This window comes from Aquarana catesbeiana, linkage group LG04 (assembly GCF_042186555.1).
Source record: "Aquarana catesbeiana isolate 2022-GZ linkage group LG04, ASM4218655v1, whole genome shotgun sequence".
Classification (NCBI taxonomy): domain Eukaryota; kingdom Metazoa; phylum Chordata; class Amphibia; order Anura; family Ranidae; genus Aquarana; species Aquarana catesbeiana.
This window is the reverse complement of record NC_133327.1, coordinates 3,642,431-3,663,607: the sequence shown is the minus strand read 5'-3', so window position 1 is coordinate 3,663,607 and position 21,177 is coordinate 3,642,431. Positions and strand designations below refer to the sequence as shown.

The 21,177-nt window shown below is 45.2% G+C and overlaps 1 protein-coding gene across 5 annotated transcripts in view; it reads left to right on the top strand.

Moving 5' to 3' along the window:
- LOC141139009 (extracellular calcium-sensing receptor-like) overlaps nt 1-21,177 on the top strand; it is a 75,620-nt gene that overhangs the window by 17,636 nt on the left and 36,807 nt on the right. For 2 of the 5 annotated variants that reach the window (XM_073624778.1, XM_073624779.1), the window contains exons 3-5: nt 3,834-4,061; nt 10,656-10,779; nt 15,825-17,265. In XM_073624778.1, the coding sequence (XP_073480879.1) occupies nt 3,834-4,061; nt 10,656-10,779; nt 15,825-16,738 (1,266 nt within the window). In that variant the 3' untranslated portion in view covers nt 16,739-17,265. Of the gene's footprint in view, nt 1-3,833; nt 4,062-10,655; nt 10,780-12,652; nt 12,798-15,824; nt 17,266-21,177 lie in introns of those variants that run through there. The other 3 variants (XM_073624782.1, XM_073624783.1, XM_073624781.1) reach the window with 3 other exon arrangements.

Here is a 21,177-nt window from a genome sequence, read left to right as displayed (position 1 = left end):
AACTTCGGTAGCATGTAAGACTATTTTCTTTTCCGACTGGTCACTTTCTGCAAAAAGAAAACTCTTACCCTTCTTGCATCCCACCCACATCTCTATCCATCAGTACATTTTTGTATTACCAAAAAAGTGCTCTACAATGTACCATACCTTATACAGAAAACAGACAAAAAAGAATATATCATGCAACAACTGAACTAAACATGAAAAAGATACTGTAGCTCTACCACCACCCAGTATCTGGTGATATGGTAATGTAAAGGACAGGAGTTCGTATCCACTTAGAGAAAGAGACACATTCCAGGAGTGTATTTGAGGTTGCGTAGAGACACAGGTGTCAAGGTGGAGCTCAGAGCACACCGGAGTCACAGGATGACACTGGATGCTCTAGAGGTACTGTGTAAGGCAGAATGATCTGGAGTGATTGGGTGACACAGAATGATGGATTTTACAGGGTCCTGTGAGATCTCTGGGTGATGCAGGATTCTCTGGAGTCACTGAGTGACACTATAAGCTCAGGAGTCACAGGATGACATATGAGATGCAGGAAACACATAGGACACAGAATTCACTAAAGACAAAGGGGCAATGGGTCAATGGAGACACTTGGATCAAAGGTGACGTAGGAGTCACTGGAGACACTGGAGCATAGGGGTGACTGGAGATGCTGGAGTCACTAGAGTGCACAGGGGTTGCTGGAGACACATGAGCACAAGGAGTGACTGAAGATGCTGAGGTCACTAAAGTACACAAGGGTCATAGTGAAGTCACTGGATAAAGCAGAATGCTCTGGAGTCACTAGGTAGCGCTACAAGCTCAGGAGTCACAGGGTGACACATGAGATGCTGGGATCACCTGAGACACAGGATTAACTGGAGACAACGGGGCAATGGGTCAATGGAGACACTTGGGTCAAAGGAGACACAGGAGTCACTGGATGTACTGGAGCACAGGGGTGACTGGAGATGCTGGGGTTACTAGAGTGCACAGGGGTCACTGGAGACACATGAGCACAGTGGTGACTGGAAATGCTGAGGTCACAGATCATACAGGAGTCACTGGAGATACTGAAGCACAGGGGAGACTGGAGATCCATAGAGGGCACATGAGCTCCGGGGTGACAGGAACTGCTGGGGTCACCGGAGTGCGTAAGTGTCACTGGAGGTATAGATGCCTTGGGGTCACTGAAGTGCACAGGGATCACTGGAGACACTGGAAACCTAGGGAAAACTGGAAGCAGAAACACTGAAGACATATGAGCTTGGCTTAGGCATATGAGCCTACACCAATCAGGAGAGCTGTCTTCTGATTGGCCATGTCACCAGCTCTCTGCGTGAACAGTGCCAGAGGGGAGACATGGCGCTGGATTGCTGAAACAGGTGAGTGTTTGAGGTAATAGAGACAATAGGAAGAAAATTCCATCCATGACATTTTCACTTTGTTAGATCATGTCTACTTTCTCTGTAACAGAGATTATCAGTGCTTACAAAGACTGTGCCTATTGTGTCATTCCCATACACTTTTGCTGTAAAAGCTGGGCTTGGCCCCTCCTATCACATTAAAAACCAATAGAGAGGCTTGGAAGGTAGGAAAACAAGACTCTTATAGGAATAAAAAATTGTATATCACTTCATCTTCCTCTCCATTTGAATCTACTGATCTCCTTTGATATGCAATCTTTGCTGTACGTAGGCTCTGCTTATGTATTTTTTGGATTATATGCTCAATTTAAATTCTTCAGGTATATGAGAGGCCTGCTTTAAAAATAAACAGCCTAACATTTTTCTCTAAACAAGAAGGTATCCATGGGTCTTCTGACATATGGCTCCCCAAAACAATACTGTTCTTACTGGTTGTGCTATAATTCTTGACTATTCCCAACACACCGATTATAACCAGGAAGTCAAGGTCAAGGCAGGTTTGGTGCTGGGTATAGAGGGGTTGATTTATTGCCCTGCTGGGAATTTCAATACAATTATACTTCACTATTCTCCAGTCTGCTTGTACAGGAGCTGCTATGGTCAGTCCATGATTATTGTCTAGGTTCTACATATTATTGGTTTGTGATGACATAACAGTGGTTTGTATCTCTTTATTAATAAAAAAGTAAGAAAGTCAATAAGTAAAAAGCAACAGGAAAGATTTATGTGAAATTAAAAAGCTCAAAAAATGTAAAAAATGTGTTTAATCGTTTATCTTTTTCCTGATCAAAGATAATTGATGCTTTGGCCAAGTTTAACAGTGTTTGTATGTTGGTTAATGTGACAATGACTTTAGGACTCATTTACCTATCTAAGTAAAAGTTTATATTTTTACAGACATATCAAATTATATATACAGTATATTTTTGTATTCATTTCCATTCTTGTAATATACAGTAATTGTTCCTGAGAATTACAGTATTAAAAAGAGGCATTGCAGTTACTACTGTGGCTCAAACAGTGGCAGTAGTTGTCTGCAGGCTGAAGGCTCTTATTTTCTCAATGATATATCCACCCTACATGTGAATATAGCTGACATAATGAGCACATGATTAGGGAATCACTCCAGTTGGTTCCTAATTGTCAGTGGAGACCTGAGCTTTCAGTTACAACTGGTATTGAGAGTCACCAGCCGTGCAAACTGTTGGCAGATGGCTCTCAGAGGGAGGGCATATACTAGCAATGGACATTGTACTCATGAACATTAAGGGGGCAAATCCTTAAATCCTATAGACAATATTGCCTTGTTGGATGGTTGTCGGCAAAATATGGGACACACCTCTTGGTGACTTGGCAGCACAACAATGGCCAAAAAAAAAGAGTTGCTCTTTAAATATTTTAATACTTTGCAATAGTTCTCTACTATTATCAGATATTTTTAGTAAATGAATAGTTTTACTTTGAATAGTAAAAAAATTCTAACCTTTAGTGGAGTTGACATTTTAGTACAGTCTTTCTCAACCTTCTCAACACAGAGGAACCCTTGAAATAACTTTCAGTCTCAGGGAACCCCTGCTAACAATTACTACATCTGCAACTCATAAAACATTAGTGTGATGGTCAGTGGGAAGAATGCTCTTTACATTTATGGTCAGTGGGAAGAATTTCTCCCTTACAGATTCAAAAAAGATCAATGGTTACAGTGGGAACTTATCTGAGAGGCACAAATTGCTCATTGCTCAAAGAACCCCCAGCAACTTCTGGAAGAACCCTAGGGTTTCATGGAACCCTGGTTGAGAAACCACGTTTTAGTATGATTATTTTTCATAATACATCCATACTAACACCATATATAATAATATATGGAATAATAAATTCAGACTGATACCATGTATAACTATTCTTAAAGGGGTTGTAAAACCTTGCAGTTTTTCCACCTCAATGCATTCTATGCATTGAGGTGAAAAACTTCTTGTAGTGCACCAACCCCCCAGAGCCCCCCTTTTACTAGCCTGAGCGTTTCTGCAACAGGGACGAGCAAACCAGCCGGTGTCTCGGGTCCTCAGTGGATAGACTGATAGCAGAGCAGCCTTTGGCTCCCGCTGCTATCAATCAAATCCAATGACGTGGGGCGGAGCCTGTGTCAATGGACGCAGCAGCAGGACACGGGAGCGCTCCTGCACGGGTGCCCCGAGGGAGAGTGCTTCTCTGATGAGGCACTCGAGAAGAGGAGGAGCCAGGAGCACCGCTGAGGGACCCCAGAAGAGGAGGATCGGGGCCACTCTGTGCAAAACCAACTGCACAGACGAGATAAGAATGAAATGTTTGTTTAAAAAAAAAATGAACGTTTACATATTCTTTAACTGTCAACACAAAGCTGAAGCTCCTATTATTTGGTGTTCAAAAATACTTCAGGTGCTCCGTTTCCTCAAGAAAACCAATTTCCACACAAAGTCTGGGGAGGTGATGAAATTTAATTCTGAGGGGGACCTCCCGGCATCATATGATATCATTAACATCCAGATCATCAACGGCAGCTTCAACCTGGTGAAAGTGGGGAGTATTGACCCCGAGGCCCAACCCCCCAGGGAGAAGATAAGTCTAAATGTTAGTGCCATCCTGTGGAATGATCATTTATTACAGGTAATTGTCCAATATGTGATATGTGCTGAATTTTAAGTCTCTCGTTTTCTTTAGGTCTTCAGTGTTGAGGAATCCATTAAAGTGTAACTAAAGGCAGAAGTGTTTTTTTTTTCATTTTGGATAGAGTAAGGGAGGTTTTGATCATCATCAGTTTTTTTGTTTGTTTTTTTGCCGTCTTTCACTTTGGGGAGATTTTCCTTCACTTCCTGTCCTGTAGCTAAAAACAGGAAGTGAAAGGAAATCGCTCCAAAATGAGCCAGTCACCAGAACTAGTGTACCCATTGGAGGATTTCCCTTCTATAACTGTTCTGATATGAACCCAAAATGTAGGATTTTCTTTTACTTTCAACTTCTTTCATGTTCTATGATAACGGTAAACGGGAAAAATAGAGGGGATGGATCCCCCCACAGGGGGAACAGACAGCAATAAAAACTGACAGAAATAAAAACTGACAGGGATTCTAATCCCTCTCCTCCTGAGAAAAGGAGGAATACTACAAAGTAGATTTTCCCAGTAGTCCTAACCTAGGATGAGATTGCTCCTCCATATATGCAATATAGAGTGTTGTCACCCTAGGATAGGAAGTGTGTTAGTGGCAGGATCACGGAGTAAAAAGAAAGGGAAAATAAGGGAAATAAGAAAACTGATGCAGCCACCATATCTAAGGATTGCCAAGTTATACTTTTTAACTCCAGGTACACATAGTTGAAATATATTATACAATTAATTTAATTTTTTGTCTATACCAGGGTTTCTCAGCCTTTTAATCACAAAGGAGCCCTCCAAATAACTTTCCAGTCTCAGGGAACCCCCGCTAAAAATTACTATATCTACAACTCCTGATACATTGGTGCGATGGTCATTGGGAAGAATGCTCCTTACACTTGTGGTCATTGAGAAGAATTATCCCTTACAGATAGCTTCAAAGATCAATGGTGTCAGTGGAAACTTATCTGAGAGGCAGAAATTGCTCATTGCTCAAGGAACCCCTAGCAACCTCTCGAGGAACCCCAGGGATCCATGAAACCCTGGTTGAGAAACCCTGGTCTATACCCTCCAGAGAACCCTGCCAGGCAGTAATGATGGACCAGACTTATTTCTGCTGCAGTTATGAATTACACCTTATACAGTCCAAGCTTGAGAGACGTTACTTGATGCTTGTGGATCACATCCATAGAACACAAAAAAGCAAAAAACTGAAATACTGGACTTTAACAGTTGCCAACTGTAATCCCAGATGAGGAAAAAGGAGAGTACTCAAATTTATAAAAGTTTACAAAGTTTATTTGACAACATGATTAAAATCACATAGTAAAAATGTCAAAAAGTATGTGCAATCTATAATGTGTAACATTCAACCAAAGGCTGGATGGCTAGTATGGTGTGTGCATATGTACAAAAAGACCTGTTAGGTTGGCCCACGTCAATATTATCTATTAATAGAGTGCCAGATGAAGGACTTCTTCCTTATAACAGGCCAAACCCAGGTATCAATGTACCATCACCAGTAGGAATCGCTACGCGTTTCGCCAATGGTTTCCTCAGGTATCCTAATGGTATTAGACATGTAAAGCCAAAGTGAGAGCCGTGGAGCATATAGTCCACAACAGCAGGGGAGAGAGAGGGAGCAACACACATCCAAATAAGTGGGAGATGATAACACCTCAGGGTCAGTGCAGCTAAAAAGGAGCCTCACTATGGTATAGCCAGTACTTCAAGAAAACAGATAACGGCAAGGCTGTAGACAGTATACAGTAGGTTCTTAGTTCACAACTCCATATGGAGTCCCATGTATACAAAACGTCCCGTTTTTTACTTTTTTCTTACACCTTACACAGTCACCTTCTTGCCCCAAGTCTGTGATTGGACAATAAGAAACCGCAGACTGATAAACTCCTCTCTCGACTCACTGTGATCTCTCCTCCTGTCAGAATGATTTTATCTGCACATGTGCATGCAACACATCTGATTGGTGTCTAGTGATTCCCCTCCCTCTTCCAGTCTGACCATTTCTATATTTACATTAGTTGCTTTTAAAATAAATTGAATTGTTTTTCTAATTAATACAGAGCCATATCAATTGATGTTTATTTCTATCTTCCTGTAGTCCAACTTTAGGTCCAAAAATTAATATATGAAGTAAAATGTTTGTTAAAAACACATGTAGGTAGGTGCAGTTTATCCTCCCCCTCTGTAGGTGGCACTGTTTATCTGGCCACTGTACAGAGGAAATGGAGGTCAAGGGGAGCTTTGTTCCTCTGAAGCCTCCATAGGTGTCATCAGGGGAGCAGCTGTCAAATTGGACGCTGCAACAGTCGTTGACTTCCACAGCCATCTTTAGTGAGGGCAATGCTAATAAATAGCACAGCAGTCCCACAGCAGTTGACGTGGTCCCACAGCAGTTGACGGGGGGACAGTGTATTTACAGCTAGGGAGAGGTTCCTGTGGAGGAGCGACAAAGCAGGTATACATCTTCTGGCTCCGTTAACTGGGGACTAGGGATGAGCCGAACACCCCCCTGTTCGGTTCGCACCAGAACATGCGAACAGGAAAAAAGTTCGTTCGAACATGCGAACACCGTTAAAGTCTATGGGACACGAACATGAATAATCAAAAGTGCTAATTTTCAAGGCTTATATGCAAGTTATTGTCATAAAAAGTGTTTGGGGACCTGGGTCCTGCCCCAGGGGACATGGATCAATGCAAAAAAAAGTTTTAAAAACGGCCGTTTTTTCAGGAGCAGTGATTTTAATAATGCTTAAAGTCAAACAATAAAAGTGTAATATCCCTTTAAATTTCGTACCTGGGGGGTGTCTATAGTGTGCCTGTAAAGGGGCGCATGTTTCCTGTGTTTAGAACAGTCTGACAGCAAAATGACATTTTGAAGGAAAAAACTCATTTAAAACTACCCGCGGCTATTGCATTGCCGACAATACACATAGAAGTTCATTGATAAAAACGGCATGGGAATTCCCCAAAGGGGAACCCCGAACCAAAATTAAAAAAAAAAAATGACGTGGGGGTCCCCCTAAATTCCATACCAGGCCCTTCAGGTCTGGTATGGATATTAAGGGGAACCCCGGCCAAAATTTAAAAAAAAAAATGACGTGGGGTTCCCCCTAAATTCCATACCAGACCCTTCAGGTCTGGTATGGATTTTAAGGGGAACCCCGCGCCAAAAAAAAAAAAAAAACGGCGTGGGGTCCCCCCAAAAATCCATACCAGACCCTTATCCGAGCACGCAACCTGGCAGGCCGCAGGAAAAGAGGGGGGGACGAGAGTGCGGCCCCCCCTCCCTCCTGAACCGTACCAGGCCACATGCCCTCAACATTGGGAGGGTGCTTTGGGGTAGCCCCCCAAAACACCTTGTCCCCATGTTGATGAGGACAAGGGCCTCATCCCCACAACCCTGGCCGGTGGTTGTGGGGGTCTGCGGGTGGGGGGCTTATCGGAATCTGGAAGCCCCCTTTAACAAGGTGACCCCCAGATCCCGCCCCCCCCCCTGTGTGAAATGGTAAGGGGGTACATAAGTACCCCTACCATTTCACGAAAAAAGTGTCAAAAATGTTAAAAATGACAAGAGACAGTTTTTGACAATTCCTTTATTTAAATGCTTCTTCTTTCTTCTATCTTCCTTCATCTTCTGGTTCTTCTGGTTCTTCTGGTTCTTCCTCCGGCGTTCTCGTCCAGCATCTCCTCCGCGGCGTCTTCTGTCTTCTTCTCCTCGGGCCGCTCCGCACCCATGGCATGGGGGGGAGGCTCCCGCTCTTCTCTTCTTCTCTTCTTCTTTTCTTCTTTTCTTCTTTTCTTCTCTTCTTCTCTTCTTCTCTTCTTCTCTTCTTCTCTTCTTCTTCATTTTCTTCTCCGGGCCGCTCCGCAATCCATGCTGGCATGGAGGGAGGCTCCCGCTGTGTGACGGCGCTCCTCGTCTGACAGTTCTTAAATAACGGGGGGGCGGGGCCACCCGGTGACCCCGCCCCCCTCTGACGCACGGTGACTTGACGGGACTTCCCTGTGGCATTCCCCGTGACGTCACAGGGAAGTCCCGTCAAGTCACCGTGCGTCAGAGGGGGGCGGGGTCACCGGGTGGCCCCGCCCCCCCCGTTATTTAAGAACTGTCAGACGAGGAGCGCCGTCACACAGCGGGAGCCTCCCTCCATGCCAGCATGGATTGCGGAGCGGCCCGGAGAAGAAAATGAAGAAGAAGAGAAGAAGAGAAGAAGAGAAGAAGAGAAGAAGAGAAGAGCGGGAGCCTCCCCCCCATGCCATGGGTGCGGAGCGGCCCGAGGAGAAGAAGACAGAAGACGCCGTGGAGGAGATGCTGGACGAGAACGCCGGAGGAAGAACCAGAAGAACCAGAAGAGCCAGAAGAACCAGAAGATGAAGGAAGATAGAAGAAAGAAGAAGCATTTAAATAAAGGAATTGTCAAAAACTGTCTCTTGTCATTTTTAACATTTTTGACACTTTTTTCGTGAAATGGTAGGGGTACTTATGTACCCCCTTACCATTTCACACAGGGGGGGGGCCGGGATCTGGGGGTCACCTTGTTAAAGGGGGCTTCCAGATTCCGATAAGCCCCCCGCCCGCAGACCCCCACAACCACCGGCCAGGGTTGTGGGGATGAGGCCCTTGTCCTCATCAACATGGGGACAAGGTGTTTTGGGGGGCTACCCCAAAGCACCCTCCCAATGTTGAGGGCATGTGGCCTGGTACGGTTCAGGAGGGAGGGGGGCCGCACTCTTGTCCCCCCCTCTTTTCCTGCGGCCTGCCAGGTTGCGTGCTCGGATAAGGGTCTGGTATGGATTTTTGGGGGGACCCCACGCCGGTTTTTTTTTTTTTTTTGGCGCGGGGTTCCCCTTAAAATCCATACCAGACCTGAAGGGTCTGGTATGGAATTTAGGGGGAACCCCACGTCATTTTTTTTTTAAATTTTGGCCGGGGTTCCCCTTAATATCCATACCAGACCTGAAGGGCCTGGTGTGGAATTTAGGGGGACCCCCACGTCATTTTTTTTTTTTAATTTTGGTTCGGGGTTCCCCTTTGGGGAATTCCCATGCCGTTTTTATCAATGAACTTCTATGTGTATTGTCAGCAATGCAATAGCCGTGGGTAGTTTTAAATTAGTTTTTTCCTTCAAAATGTCATTTTGCTGTCAGACTGTTCTAAACACAGGAAACATGCGCCCCTTTACAGGCACACTATAGACACCCCCCAGGTACGAAATTTAAAGGGATATTACACTTTTATTGATTGACTTTAAGTATTATTAAAATCACTGCTCCTGAAAAAACGGCCGTTTTTAAAACTTTTTTTTGCATTGATCCATGTCCCCTGGGGCAGGACCCAGGTCCCCAAACACTTTTTATGACAATAACTTGCATATTAGCCTTTAAAATTAGCACTTTTGATTTCTCCCATAGACTTTTAAAGGGTGTTCCGCGGCATTCGAATTTGCCGCGAACACCCCAAATTGTTCGCTGTTCGGTGAACTTGCGAACAGCCAATGTTCGAGTCGAACATGAGTTCGACTCGAACTCGAAGCTCATCCCTACTGGGGACTCTAGAGAGTTGGGACAAGGCTCTTTCAATCCGTCTACTAAGTGTACCTGTACTGCTGCTCTGCCACCCCCTTCACTCAGAAGCTGTTCCAGTAACATTAATCCTTATTAAAGTGTCATCTCAAGTGCTGGGACTGTGTTAAAGTACTGCCTTCATTGCCAAGAAATGTTGTACCGGAGTCCCCTGTGACATGAATGAAGGAGATGAGATGGCAATCACTGACCCGGTGACCATTGTGACCAAGCCCCGGTGGGTGGGGTGAAACACATTATCACACCACTGGGTTGGTGAGCGGCGTCTCATCTTGCCGCTGTCTTCCACGTGTTATATGTTACCTCTAGTTACCAAATAATAACAGTGCCACTTTCCTTGGTCTCTGCGTACCTTCACTCCATCTTGGATACCAATCAACTGGCCCTGCCCACACACATGTAGGTGGGGTGTAGCGTGTGCGGCAGCAATAATTCACACAGTCGGGTGCAATGTAAAACTTGCATTGAAGTAATGCGGCAACAATTCCCAACAAAACCAGTGGGCAGGCTACCCAGTCGGGTGCACTTACAGTTTCCAACAACATGAAGATGCCGGACTGACAGCCTCTGCAGAGAGGGAGCAAAATGCGGCCTGGCCATCTTGCTCCCAATGGAGGAGGTGTCCAGAAGAGATGCGAACCTACACTTGCACTCCTCGTCTGGAACTTTTCCTTAGCGCTAGTACTGTCCCTCACAGGCAGGGTACCTGTTCCTATTCTACCAAAAGCGCACCAAACCCTGGAGCCAGGGTCTTAAATAGGCTCAGCCTGACCCAAGATGGTTGCCAGGGTCACATGGGGCAGCAGCATCCAGTCGGATCACTTCCTCAGTGACTCAGGAATCCATAGAGGAACCATGTTCCTCTTGACTTCCTCTTCAAATACAGTGCCGCTGCGGATAGCGCCACCTACAGTGGAGAAAGTAGTTTGCACCTGCCTACACACAAACCAGAAACCAAAGTAGGGTTGATGTAATTGCTGATGATTTTGTCTCCTCGGCAGGTGCCAATCTCCATCTGCAGCAATAGCTGTCGGCCTGGGTACCGGAAAACCCCTCTTGAAGGAAGACCTATCTGCTGCTATGACTGCATCCCCTGCTCTGAGGGAGAGATTACTAATTACACAGGTATCGTATGGTGGAGCTGCTGTTTCTTTTAATTTAGGTGGGTGCTTTGAATACCTTAAAGACCCCTGGGGGCCTTTCCTGGAGCTAATCAAGGTATGTTTGACACAAAGCTAGCAGTAGTTTTTCAACTGGACCTGTGTTGAGGAAAGTTTACCACTCACCCGAGTAGCAATGGGTGGACAAGTGGTGAAATATACTCAACAATACAAAACAAGTCCAGGTGAAGGTTAGTAACTGTTACTAGCTAAACCATGACTTGGATAGATGAAAGCCTTCATGGATATGTAGCTCAGACCCCTGACAGGTCTGATCTCTTCCCGTCTGAGTCCCCAGGCAGCCAGGCACACAACACTTGTACCGTTTCTCACACAATAACCATAATAACCGCTTTATTGCTGTTTAAACTTGGATGGGGTGTGGGGAAGCTTTGGGATACTCCACAATTCAGTACACAAAGTATTTGGAGGACACTCTCTATTCTGTCTACTCTCTTCATGGGCATCCCCCTCTTGACAGATATTAGAGACACAAGCACTTCTGGGACACCCAGCAGGGCAAATTCCACTTTAGCAACACTGACATGGTCACACAAGAGGTTAAACAGCAGACAGTCACTAGGATCCTACTTCCGGGCCTCTACACACTGTGTCTTCAGATACTTGGATACCTCCTGTCCAATATTGGATAGACACTGTACCGTGACTCTCCAGGCCAGATTCTCAGTGCACCCTCTTGACTTGGCTTAAAACTGCTTCTAGGAAAAGTTGGCCCCCCAGCTCCCACTGAGCTGGGACCTTGATGAGTTCTCTCCAGGCTTCAGTTAAGCTGCCCATAAGGGAAGCAGCCCTTCAGGCTGGGATCTCCTACTCCAGGACAAGAACATTGCTGTTCCAGGCCTCTGGCTTTTTATCTACAACTCAGCCACCTACTGGGCAGGGATTGGGTGAAACAGCATACATTTTTAGGGCCAGGGTCTGCCTCTTCCAGCCCACTACATTCTAGAACCTGCTAGAAGGCAGGGAGAAGTAGCTGAGCCTGTAGCCAGTGAGGCCCAGAGCAACCAAAACTAATAACAAACTTCTCCAGTGTTTACAGAGGAGCCAAACAAACTAAATTTAACTGAACCTCTCTAGCAACCTATTCTAGGAGGGTGCTACATATATGTTCCATGCAATGATAATGGGATGTCCTAAGAAAAAAAACTTACAGGAGTTCACCAATAAAGTTATATGTTCTTCCAGGTTTAGGAGAACCAAACTGATCATGGATTGTCTGTGTAACAGCTCTACTGTTGCTCCTTGTAGCCATGCCATCTACTGCATCCCACCAGCTCTATGTTCAATTATTCATGAGTCTTTCCAGAGACTTACACGGACATAGGAAGATAAGAATCACAATTGCTATGTGGCTGCACAAAATGTAACCTTGACCTGAAAAGAAGGAGCTTTGACCAAAAGGACATGGGTGGAGGGCCTCTCATGATATGGGGGTAGGGGATCCTGAGAAGTGGGGGAGGCAAGGGGCAAGAAAGAGGAACAAAAGTACAGGGTCACATTACCTTATGGGGTGGTCTCAAGGGAGAAGAGGTATAACTGGCAGAGCTGATCAGTGTATTCTGTCAGTAGGGAAGTCTCCCCACTGTCAGAATACAATAGCTCAGCGAGGAAGATTTCCCCATCCACCTCAAATATGTAGATGGGGGAATCGGGTCAGTTTTTTTCATTCAACCCACTGGTTGAACAAAAAAAAATGATTCATGTGTAGCACTCTGCCCTAAATAAGGGCTTCCAGTAAATTTAGTTTTGCTAGGTTGTAGTTAGCCTAGTTAATCTGTAGTCTTTGTTTTCATTTGAGGTTTCTTCTTTTCCAATAGATTTATATTCAACAGTTTAACAGAGTACAGAAGTACAAACATTACTGAACAAATGTCAAAAGATGAATGCACCCTCCAATATAATCAAAGGCCTGAGTACTGTAGGAAAAACACAAATCAACAAGCCTAACAGGCTGGCCCCACCAAATAGAATGACTGCTTACCAAGGGCATAAGCTCGGTGAATGTAATCACCCTATTAAAAAAATGAATAAAAGAACATTACATTAATGTTGCTTGTGCACTTTCAGTTATTAGAACCTAATTGTATTAATAAAGGGGCCTATATGGCCATTAAAAGTGAGGTTTGGGCTGGATGAGTTTGCTTGTGGGAATACAAGTGATAAGGGGTGGGGGGGTTTGGTGAACAGAGAAAACAGGGTGTAGGGATAGGCTCCCTCTGTATTTCCCAAATCAAGAACTGCTGTGATGTCTGCTGGCAACCAGGGTTCTCACCATAGGCGTGCGCACAGGGTGTGCCGGGTGTGCCTGGGCACACCTAATGCTCAGGCACATCCAGCAGACCGCAGGGCTATTTTTCTGGCAGTATGTGCGGGATCTCAATTTCGGCATCTCTGCCAGAGGCGGCTCTCTAATTAGGCAAATTAGGCGGTCGCCTAAGGCCTCGCACTCACAGGGGCCTCGTGGCTGCCTAATTTGCCTGTTCTCAATCACTGAAGTTGACGCCGGCGGCTCGGCCTACCCCCACTGGGATTCTGTGGGTTAGGAGCTGACGGACAAATCAGATACTGCCCGCAGCCTGAGGAATAGCGGCCTCATCACGGAGCGTCCCAGTCCATGGGGCCTCATGTGTAAGTTTTGCCTAAGGCCTCACAAAGCCTAGAGCCGCCTCTGATCTCTGCTATATGACAATGGCAGTGCTGCGAATGGGACTATTTTTCATTTGGCTATGTAACTCCTGTGTGTGCAAGCCACGGGCCGTGGAGTAAGCCGACAGGCGGCCGCATTTTCCGATGCTGCCTCTATAGTTCCGGCTCCCTGACAGATGAATATCACTCCGCCGCCTGCTTATACCGCGGCCAGTGGCTTGCACTCACAGGAGGAAGTCGGTTTTACAGCATTGTTTTAATCATCTGAATGCGTCCTGCCCCCTTGCCACCACGGAGGCTGCTGCAGCCCATCGCAGCCTTGTGTACACCGCCGAGAAAATGACTGGTTGCCAGGACCGCTCCCGGCAGAGGAGAAGAGTGTAACTTTCTCCTCCCTGCTCCACCCCCGAGTGCCCCGCCCCCGGCTTCCGTCCTGCAGACAATGGAACCAGCTGTGGTGAGGAGGACCCGCCGGGGACTTGGGAGATGTCACTGGTAAGGGGGGAGTGGTTGCATGGACTCAATCACATTGTGTTTGGGGCACTGGAGAGCAGCTGAGAAATAAGATCCCTGCCTGCTATGCTGGGATTTGTAGTCCCATGGAGGGGAGGACAATGCTCACACATACTGGGTAGGGGAGTTGGTGATATAAAGTAAAAGGCTTTGTGCTGTGAGGAGGCTGCTATGGCTGACCTGACCCCCTTCTAGAAATACTTATTGTCTGGAATACTGGTTTAAAGGGGAACTCTGCAGACTCTGGGGTAAATAGAGATCCCCTTTGTGTCAGAGTCCTCCCTTACAATGTATATAAAGGAGAACACTGATGTAAGGGGTCTCTGATCACCTGAATCCCCCCTTACATCAGAGTCCCCTCTTACATTGTACAGAAAGGGGGACTCTGATGTAAGTGGGGACTCTGGGTACCCTTATATACAAGGGGATGCTGGGAACTCTGATGTAAGGGGGGACTCTGGGTACCCTTATATACAAGGGGATGCTGGGAACTCTGGTGTAAGGGGGGGCTCTGGGTACCCTAATATACGAGGGGATGCTGGGAACTCTGGTGTAAGGGGGGGCTCTGGGTACCCTAATATACGAGGGGATGCTGGGAACTCTGATGTAAGGGGGGACTCTGGGTACCCTTATATAAGAGGGGCTACTGAGAACTCTGATGTAAGGGGGGGGACTCTGGGTACCCTTATATAAGAGGGGATGCTGGGAACTCTGATGTAAGGGGGGACTCTGGTGACCAGAGACCCTCTTATATGCAAACAGATCACTCTTCAGAGAGCATTTGAGAAGCGGTGAGGATGAGTTGTATCATCTCAACACCACCTGCTTTAACCCTTTGTACTCCACACTGCACATGGTTGTGGGCCGCTTGTAGGGTAACGCCTTTCACTTGAATGGGTCATGGTCAGTGGGTGCTACACCTGCTGAAAGCAACAGGGATTAATTGCAGGTGCGGCACGTGAACATGCCCAGTCGCTGCCTCTACAGCTAAAAAGGTGGTAGCGGTTGATGGGTGGTAAAAGCATGGCTCAACCGCAGAGTTTTACTGCCCCTAACCACTAGTGTGAACAATTAAATGTTAAAATTTAAAAATGAAGTGTTAAAAAATGTTTTAATACATTTTAAAATGTTTGTTCATATTTATTTATAAGAGTGTGTGTGTTTGTGTGTACAGTGTGTGTGTCACATATATATATATATATATATATATATATATATATATATATATATATATATATATAGACACACACACGTGTTTGAGCTTTGGGGTGCACACCCTAATGCAATAGGCTGCGCACACCAGTGGTTCTCACCCATGTAGCTTGAGGGGCTCATTGATGTCTGTTCTGAGTAGAAGAAAATGGCTTTGCAGTTTTCTCCAGAATTAGTAAGCCTTTAATTGGGTTCTGGAGTCTGTAGGATTTTTGTAGAGTATTGGGTGGGATGAAACCTCCAACCCTTGGTCCACATTTTGCTGTCAATCAGCACACAGGCTGCAGCTGTGTCCAAGCCTTATATTAAGAAGAAGAATAGACTTCAGGGCTTTACTTGTGATTGAATGATAATGGAGGAGGGGATCAGTTGGGTGTCTGCAGCAACATAGATGTTAGATTGTCACAGCTGAATCAGGAGATTGTCACCTGACATCGTCTTGTGCAGAGGGCACAGCACCAATGGGTATCTACTAGTAAATATAGATGTCCTAAATGCCAAAAGCTAAAGAAATATTATCAATTACAAAAAAAGCTGACCATAGATTCTCTTTAGGTCCAGTGACTGAAGACAACATCTGTTTACATGTATTTAAATAATTTACACATTCTTGTTTAGATGCCGATAAATGCACCAGATGTCCCTCTGATCAGTGGTCCAATGGGGAAAGAGACAGATGTATCCCAAAGGTCATAGAGTTCCTCTCATACAATGAACCATTGGGAATTGTATTAGTGATAGCAGTTGCCATGATGTCTATCCTCACACTCTGCATCCTAATCATCTTTATTAAATATCAGGACACACCCATCATCAAAGCCACCAATAGGGAGCTGAGCTACATCCTGCTGGTGTCTCTCATTCTCTGCTTTCTCTGTTGCCTGGTGTTTATTGGTCAACCATCCAAATTCAGTTGTCTCCTGAGACAAACCTTCTTTAGTGTGGCCTTCTCCATCAGCATCTCCTCAGTCTTGGCCAAGACAATAATGGTGATCCTTGCCTTTAAAGCCACTGGAATGAACAGTCCCTTGAGAAAATGGTTGGGTCCTACCATCCCTCGTAATGTTGTAGGACTTTGCATAATTTTGCAGACAAGCATTTGTTTCTTATGGTTTCACAGGTCGCCTCCCTTTCCAACACTGAACAATCAGAACTATAAGATAACATTTGAATGCAATGAAGGACAGAAAGAATTTTTCTACATGACTCTGGGTTTCATGGGATTTCTGGCCATGGTAAGTTTTCTAGTGGCCTTCCTAGCAAGGAACCTCCCAGGAAGCTTCAATGAGGCCAAACTAATCACCTTCAGCATGCTGGTCTTCTGCTGTGTCTGGATCTCCTTCATCCCAGCCTATCTGAGCACCAGTGGCAAATACACAGTAGCTGTTCAAATATTTGCTATCTTGGCCTCAAGTGCTGGACTGCTAAGCTGTATATTCCTACCGAAATGTTATATTATTCTGCTGAGACCAGAGAGGAACAATCGAGATTTCTTATCAGGCAATAAAAAGAAGAGAAACTTTGATAATTAAAATCCTGTATAGAGGTGACTCTACAAATAAAATTATACATTTCTATTGTATTATGCCTCAAACACACGATCGGAGTTCTCGTCAGAAAAAGATATGACGGCTTTTCCGACGGACTTCCACTCAAGTTTGCCTTGCATACACATGGTCACGCAAAAGTTTGCTGAACTTACGACCGTCAAGAACGCAGTGACATCCAACACTACGATGAGCCAAGAAAATGAAGTTTAATGCTTCTGAGCATACTTCGAATTGTTTCCGAGCATGCGTAGGAATTGTGCACGTTGGAATTGCCACAGACTATCGCATTTTCGGATAGGAACTTTTTCCGACCAAAAAATTGAGAACATGCTCACAATCTTTTGCTGGCTGGAATTCGGCCAGAAAAAGTCCAATGGAGCATACACACGGTCGCATTTTGTTCACATTATTGCCAGCCAAGCCCTGATGAAGGGGACACTTGGGACCCCAATACACGTGGCTACTTTTTTGGATTGTACCCTGACTTTTAATAGAATAAAGTTTGTATATGGACCTTTTAGCAGTGTTGTGGCACTTTAATTTCAATTCTGGGACACCATGTCACATATACCAGGAGGCTTTATGAGTAGGACATAGAGTGACTGGTGAGGGAGCATTGCATGTCATCGTGGGCTGGCTGCCATATCCTGAAGCCAAGAAGGACCGTGATAGTGGCACAAACACAAAAAAAGTAGCCCAACCAGGAACACTCACAGTTCCAACAGCATGTAGAAAGCATTTAGCAGATGAACTGACAGCGTCTGCAGAGAGGAGAAGAATGCGGCCTGGCTGCCTTGTGCCCAACAGGCGGGTGTCCAGAGAAGTTGCAAGCATTAAAGCTTTTCCTCCTTGTCAGGAACCTTTCCATGCTAGTTATGTCCCTACCAGGCGGGGTACCTGCCCCTACTCTACTAGCTAGCAATTACGTGCCAAGCCTGGGAGCCAGGGCCTTAGGCTCTGCCTGATCCAAGATGGCTGCCAATGTCACATGAGGTGGCAACATCCAATCGGATGCTTCTCCAGTGACCCAGGAAACCATAGAGGAACAATGTTCCTCTTGACTTCCTCCCTGACTGCAGTGCCGCTGCGGAAGAGCACCACCTGCAGCGGAAAAAGTAGACTCCACTTGCCTACATGTGCATCGAGGATAATTCTGCACAACAGGTAAGTGGGGGTTAAAAACCAAAATTCCAGGGAGGAATGAAGTTCCTCTTTAAAGAAACTCCAATTTTGTTTAAAAAAAAAATAGCTGAACAGTTCATGTAAACTGAACAAATTGTGTTCTTTCAACATAATCAAATGAGAGTCTCTGGTATGGTAATCATTCTTAAATTGTGATTAGTAGAGTTAGGAGAGAAGACCTGTGTACATCTCTAGAGGGATCTCCTGGGATTGTCATATCCTACACACACAGTGAACATCAGCATTGGATAATATTATAGTACTTGTTGCTGGAAGGTATCAGAAGCTGAGCTTCTGCTGATTATTACTCATACACAGGAACTAATTACAGGGTGAATATATACAATTACGAGCTCACAATTGGACTTTTCCTTACTGGAGAACAGTAGTGCAGTCACAGGACAAATGCAACCATGCAGCCAGTAATTTGATTCTCCCAATCCCTGGTCTTTTCACATCCAATTTTACAGGTTACTGAAGAGCTGGACCTGTAATTATGGCACCATAATACCTGTAATCACACAATATCTCACTTTACCACTTACTGCTTACCTAGGCAAGTCTTGGGGCATGATGACCCCACCGAGATCTTCAGAAGAGGAAACCAAGCCAGTAATTACATCAGATTGGTGTCCGCACAGTGTAGGCTTTTCACCTGTTCCCTGCAAATGGTTCCATGTAAATATCAGTGCGTCTGCCCCTACTTAGAGATGTAAGCACAGTCACAGAGAACATTTCAGTACTTATTGTGGAATGCTGTATGTATCTCTCCAATACCCACAAAATTGACAATATTTATTATGTGTTGCTGGGCAAACTATATCAATCCTATATACTAATAATATTATGTCTTAATTCAAAATGCCAAGAGAAGCCTATTATAACATATTATCTCTCTGCCGGCATAACACAATGGATGCTGGCGTTTTCAGCATGTTATATAAACTATTAATGATGGTAAAAAAAACAATGTAATAGCATGTGACATGGATAAACCATCGACCTACATCATTGAAACCTTCTGCATTTATCCACATGACAAAGTTTTATCTTGTCGCCGGTAGGTGCTAATCATGCCGAGTATTAAAAAAACAAGAACGGCCTATATGTCTCTGTCAGTGATGGGTTTCATTTAATCCAGTGGTTCCCAACCTCTGTCCTCAAGGTTTTCAAGTTCCATGATGTTTTCAAGATTTCCCTCATCTTGGTGCTTTAAACCAATGCCAATGGCTTGGTATTTATGACAGCTATTTAATTAAGGGAACTTTCAAAAACATGGGGGGTACTTTCAAAAACATTGGGGGTACTTGAGGTCTGAGGTTGAAAAGCACTGCTCTAATGCAGTGTACTCAAACTGGAACTTTTGATAGTTGTTTAAGAGTAAATAATGTAAAACTATTTTCATTGGTAACCAACAAGACTTTCTCTGCGCACCCTTTTGATTTGGTGCCACTTTACTGAGTCCTGCCGCTTTCTGATTCTGTTATCCAATGAGAGTGCCTTTAATGGCCATTGAAAATTAAGGAAAGTGGAAAGATAATGCTGGGCCCATATCTTACTGGTACTGCTATCCATTCTTCATATGATGATGTTGATGTAGGTGATCTGATTTTAAGGCAGGTGGCTTCTACAGCCCAGGGGTCTTCCACAGTTTTCTTGGCTTGTAGAGTAGTATAGCAAAAATTTGAATTGCTGGCCACTGAGGCTTCCTTTCTTGGTCAGTGATATGTACATAAACACCATATAGCCATAATATATTATGAGGGAGTCTGCTAAAGGTTTTTTTTAAAGGTTGCAGCAAGTGTTTAGGTCCAGGGACGCAGCACAGAGATCTCACCAAATCCTGGAGTAGAAAACCATTAGATGGTTTGACTCTCCAGAGCTTACAATTCAGTATTCTAGATAAACTAAACCTTTACACCAGATAATACTGTAATTTGTGTCCCCTTATCTTCCAGTTGGACAGGTCGAGCGCACTCTAATAAATATGCAGCTCTAGTTAACCAAGATCCCACCGATGGCCTTAAACAGGGGACTCCTGAAGGTCCTCCTCCACCTTTAATGGCTTGGTGAGGGTCAGTCTAGTCCCCACTGCAGTTCCCAGGATTGGCTGAAGGATACCCTCCCACAATTTGGGGATATTCTGATTGGGGCAATTTTTGTGATCACTCTGGCTTCATCTTTCAACCACCAACCTTTCAGGAGGAGCCAAAGCCAGTTTCTTGTACAGGGTATGTTCTGAAGGTTGCTGTCTGAAAGCCATAACGTTGTTTTCTAATTGTGGTCATCTAATGGTTATCAGGGCTGGTGCAAGGATTTTTGACACCCTAGGCGAAACCTCATTTTGCCGCCCCTTGGCTCCGCCCCTGACTCCACCCCTTTGCCCTGTGCAAGTTTGTACAGGAATACTTTCTCAACTCCTTGCCAACATTAACTCCGTTAGTGGGGGCAGTATGTAGTGAAGGCAGTATGTACTGGGGCAGTATGTGAGGGCAGTATGTAGTGGGGGTAGTATGTACAGGGGGCAGTATGTAGTGGGGGCAGTATGGAGTGAGGGCAGTATGTAGTGGAGGCAGTATGTAGTGGGGGCAGTATGTGAGGGCAGTATGTAGTGGGGGCAGTATGTAGTGAAGGCAGTATGTAGTGAAGGCAGTATGTAGTGGGGGCAGTATGTAAAGGGGGCAGTATATGAGGGCAGTATGTAGTGGGGGCAGTATGTAGTGAAGGCAGTATGTAGTGGGGGCAGTATGGAGTGAGGGCAGTATGTAGTGGGGGCAGTATGTAGTGAAGGCAGTATGTAGTGGGGGCAGTATGGAGTGAGGGCAGTATGTAGTGGGGGCAGTATGTACTGGGTGCGGTATGTAGTGAGGGCAGTATGTACTGGGGGCAGTATGTAGTGAGGGCAGTATGTACTAGGGGCAGTATGTACTGGGGGCAGTATGTAGTGAGGGCAGTATGTACTGGGGCAGTATGTAAGGAGGGCAGTATGTAAAGGGCAGTATGTAACTGGGGGAAGCATTATAGACAAAAGGAAGGGGAAATTTCACTCACACACCTAATGGCTACAGGTGAAGATACCCGGGGCTGCCATCTCGGCTCCTCCTCCCAGTGCAGTTCATTTTCAGCCAGAGAGGACACCAATGTATGTGGGAGTCAGCCACACCCCGACCCCGCTCACCATCTCGATCAGCCCCGGGAGAATCTACAGGCTTCAGAGAGAGTCCTTACAGGCTGCCAGC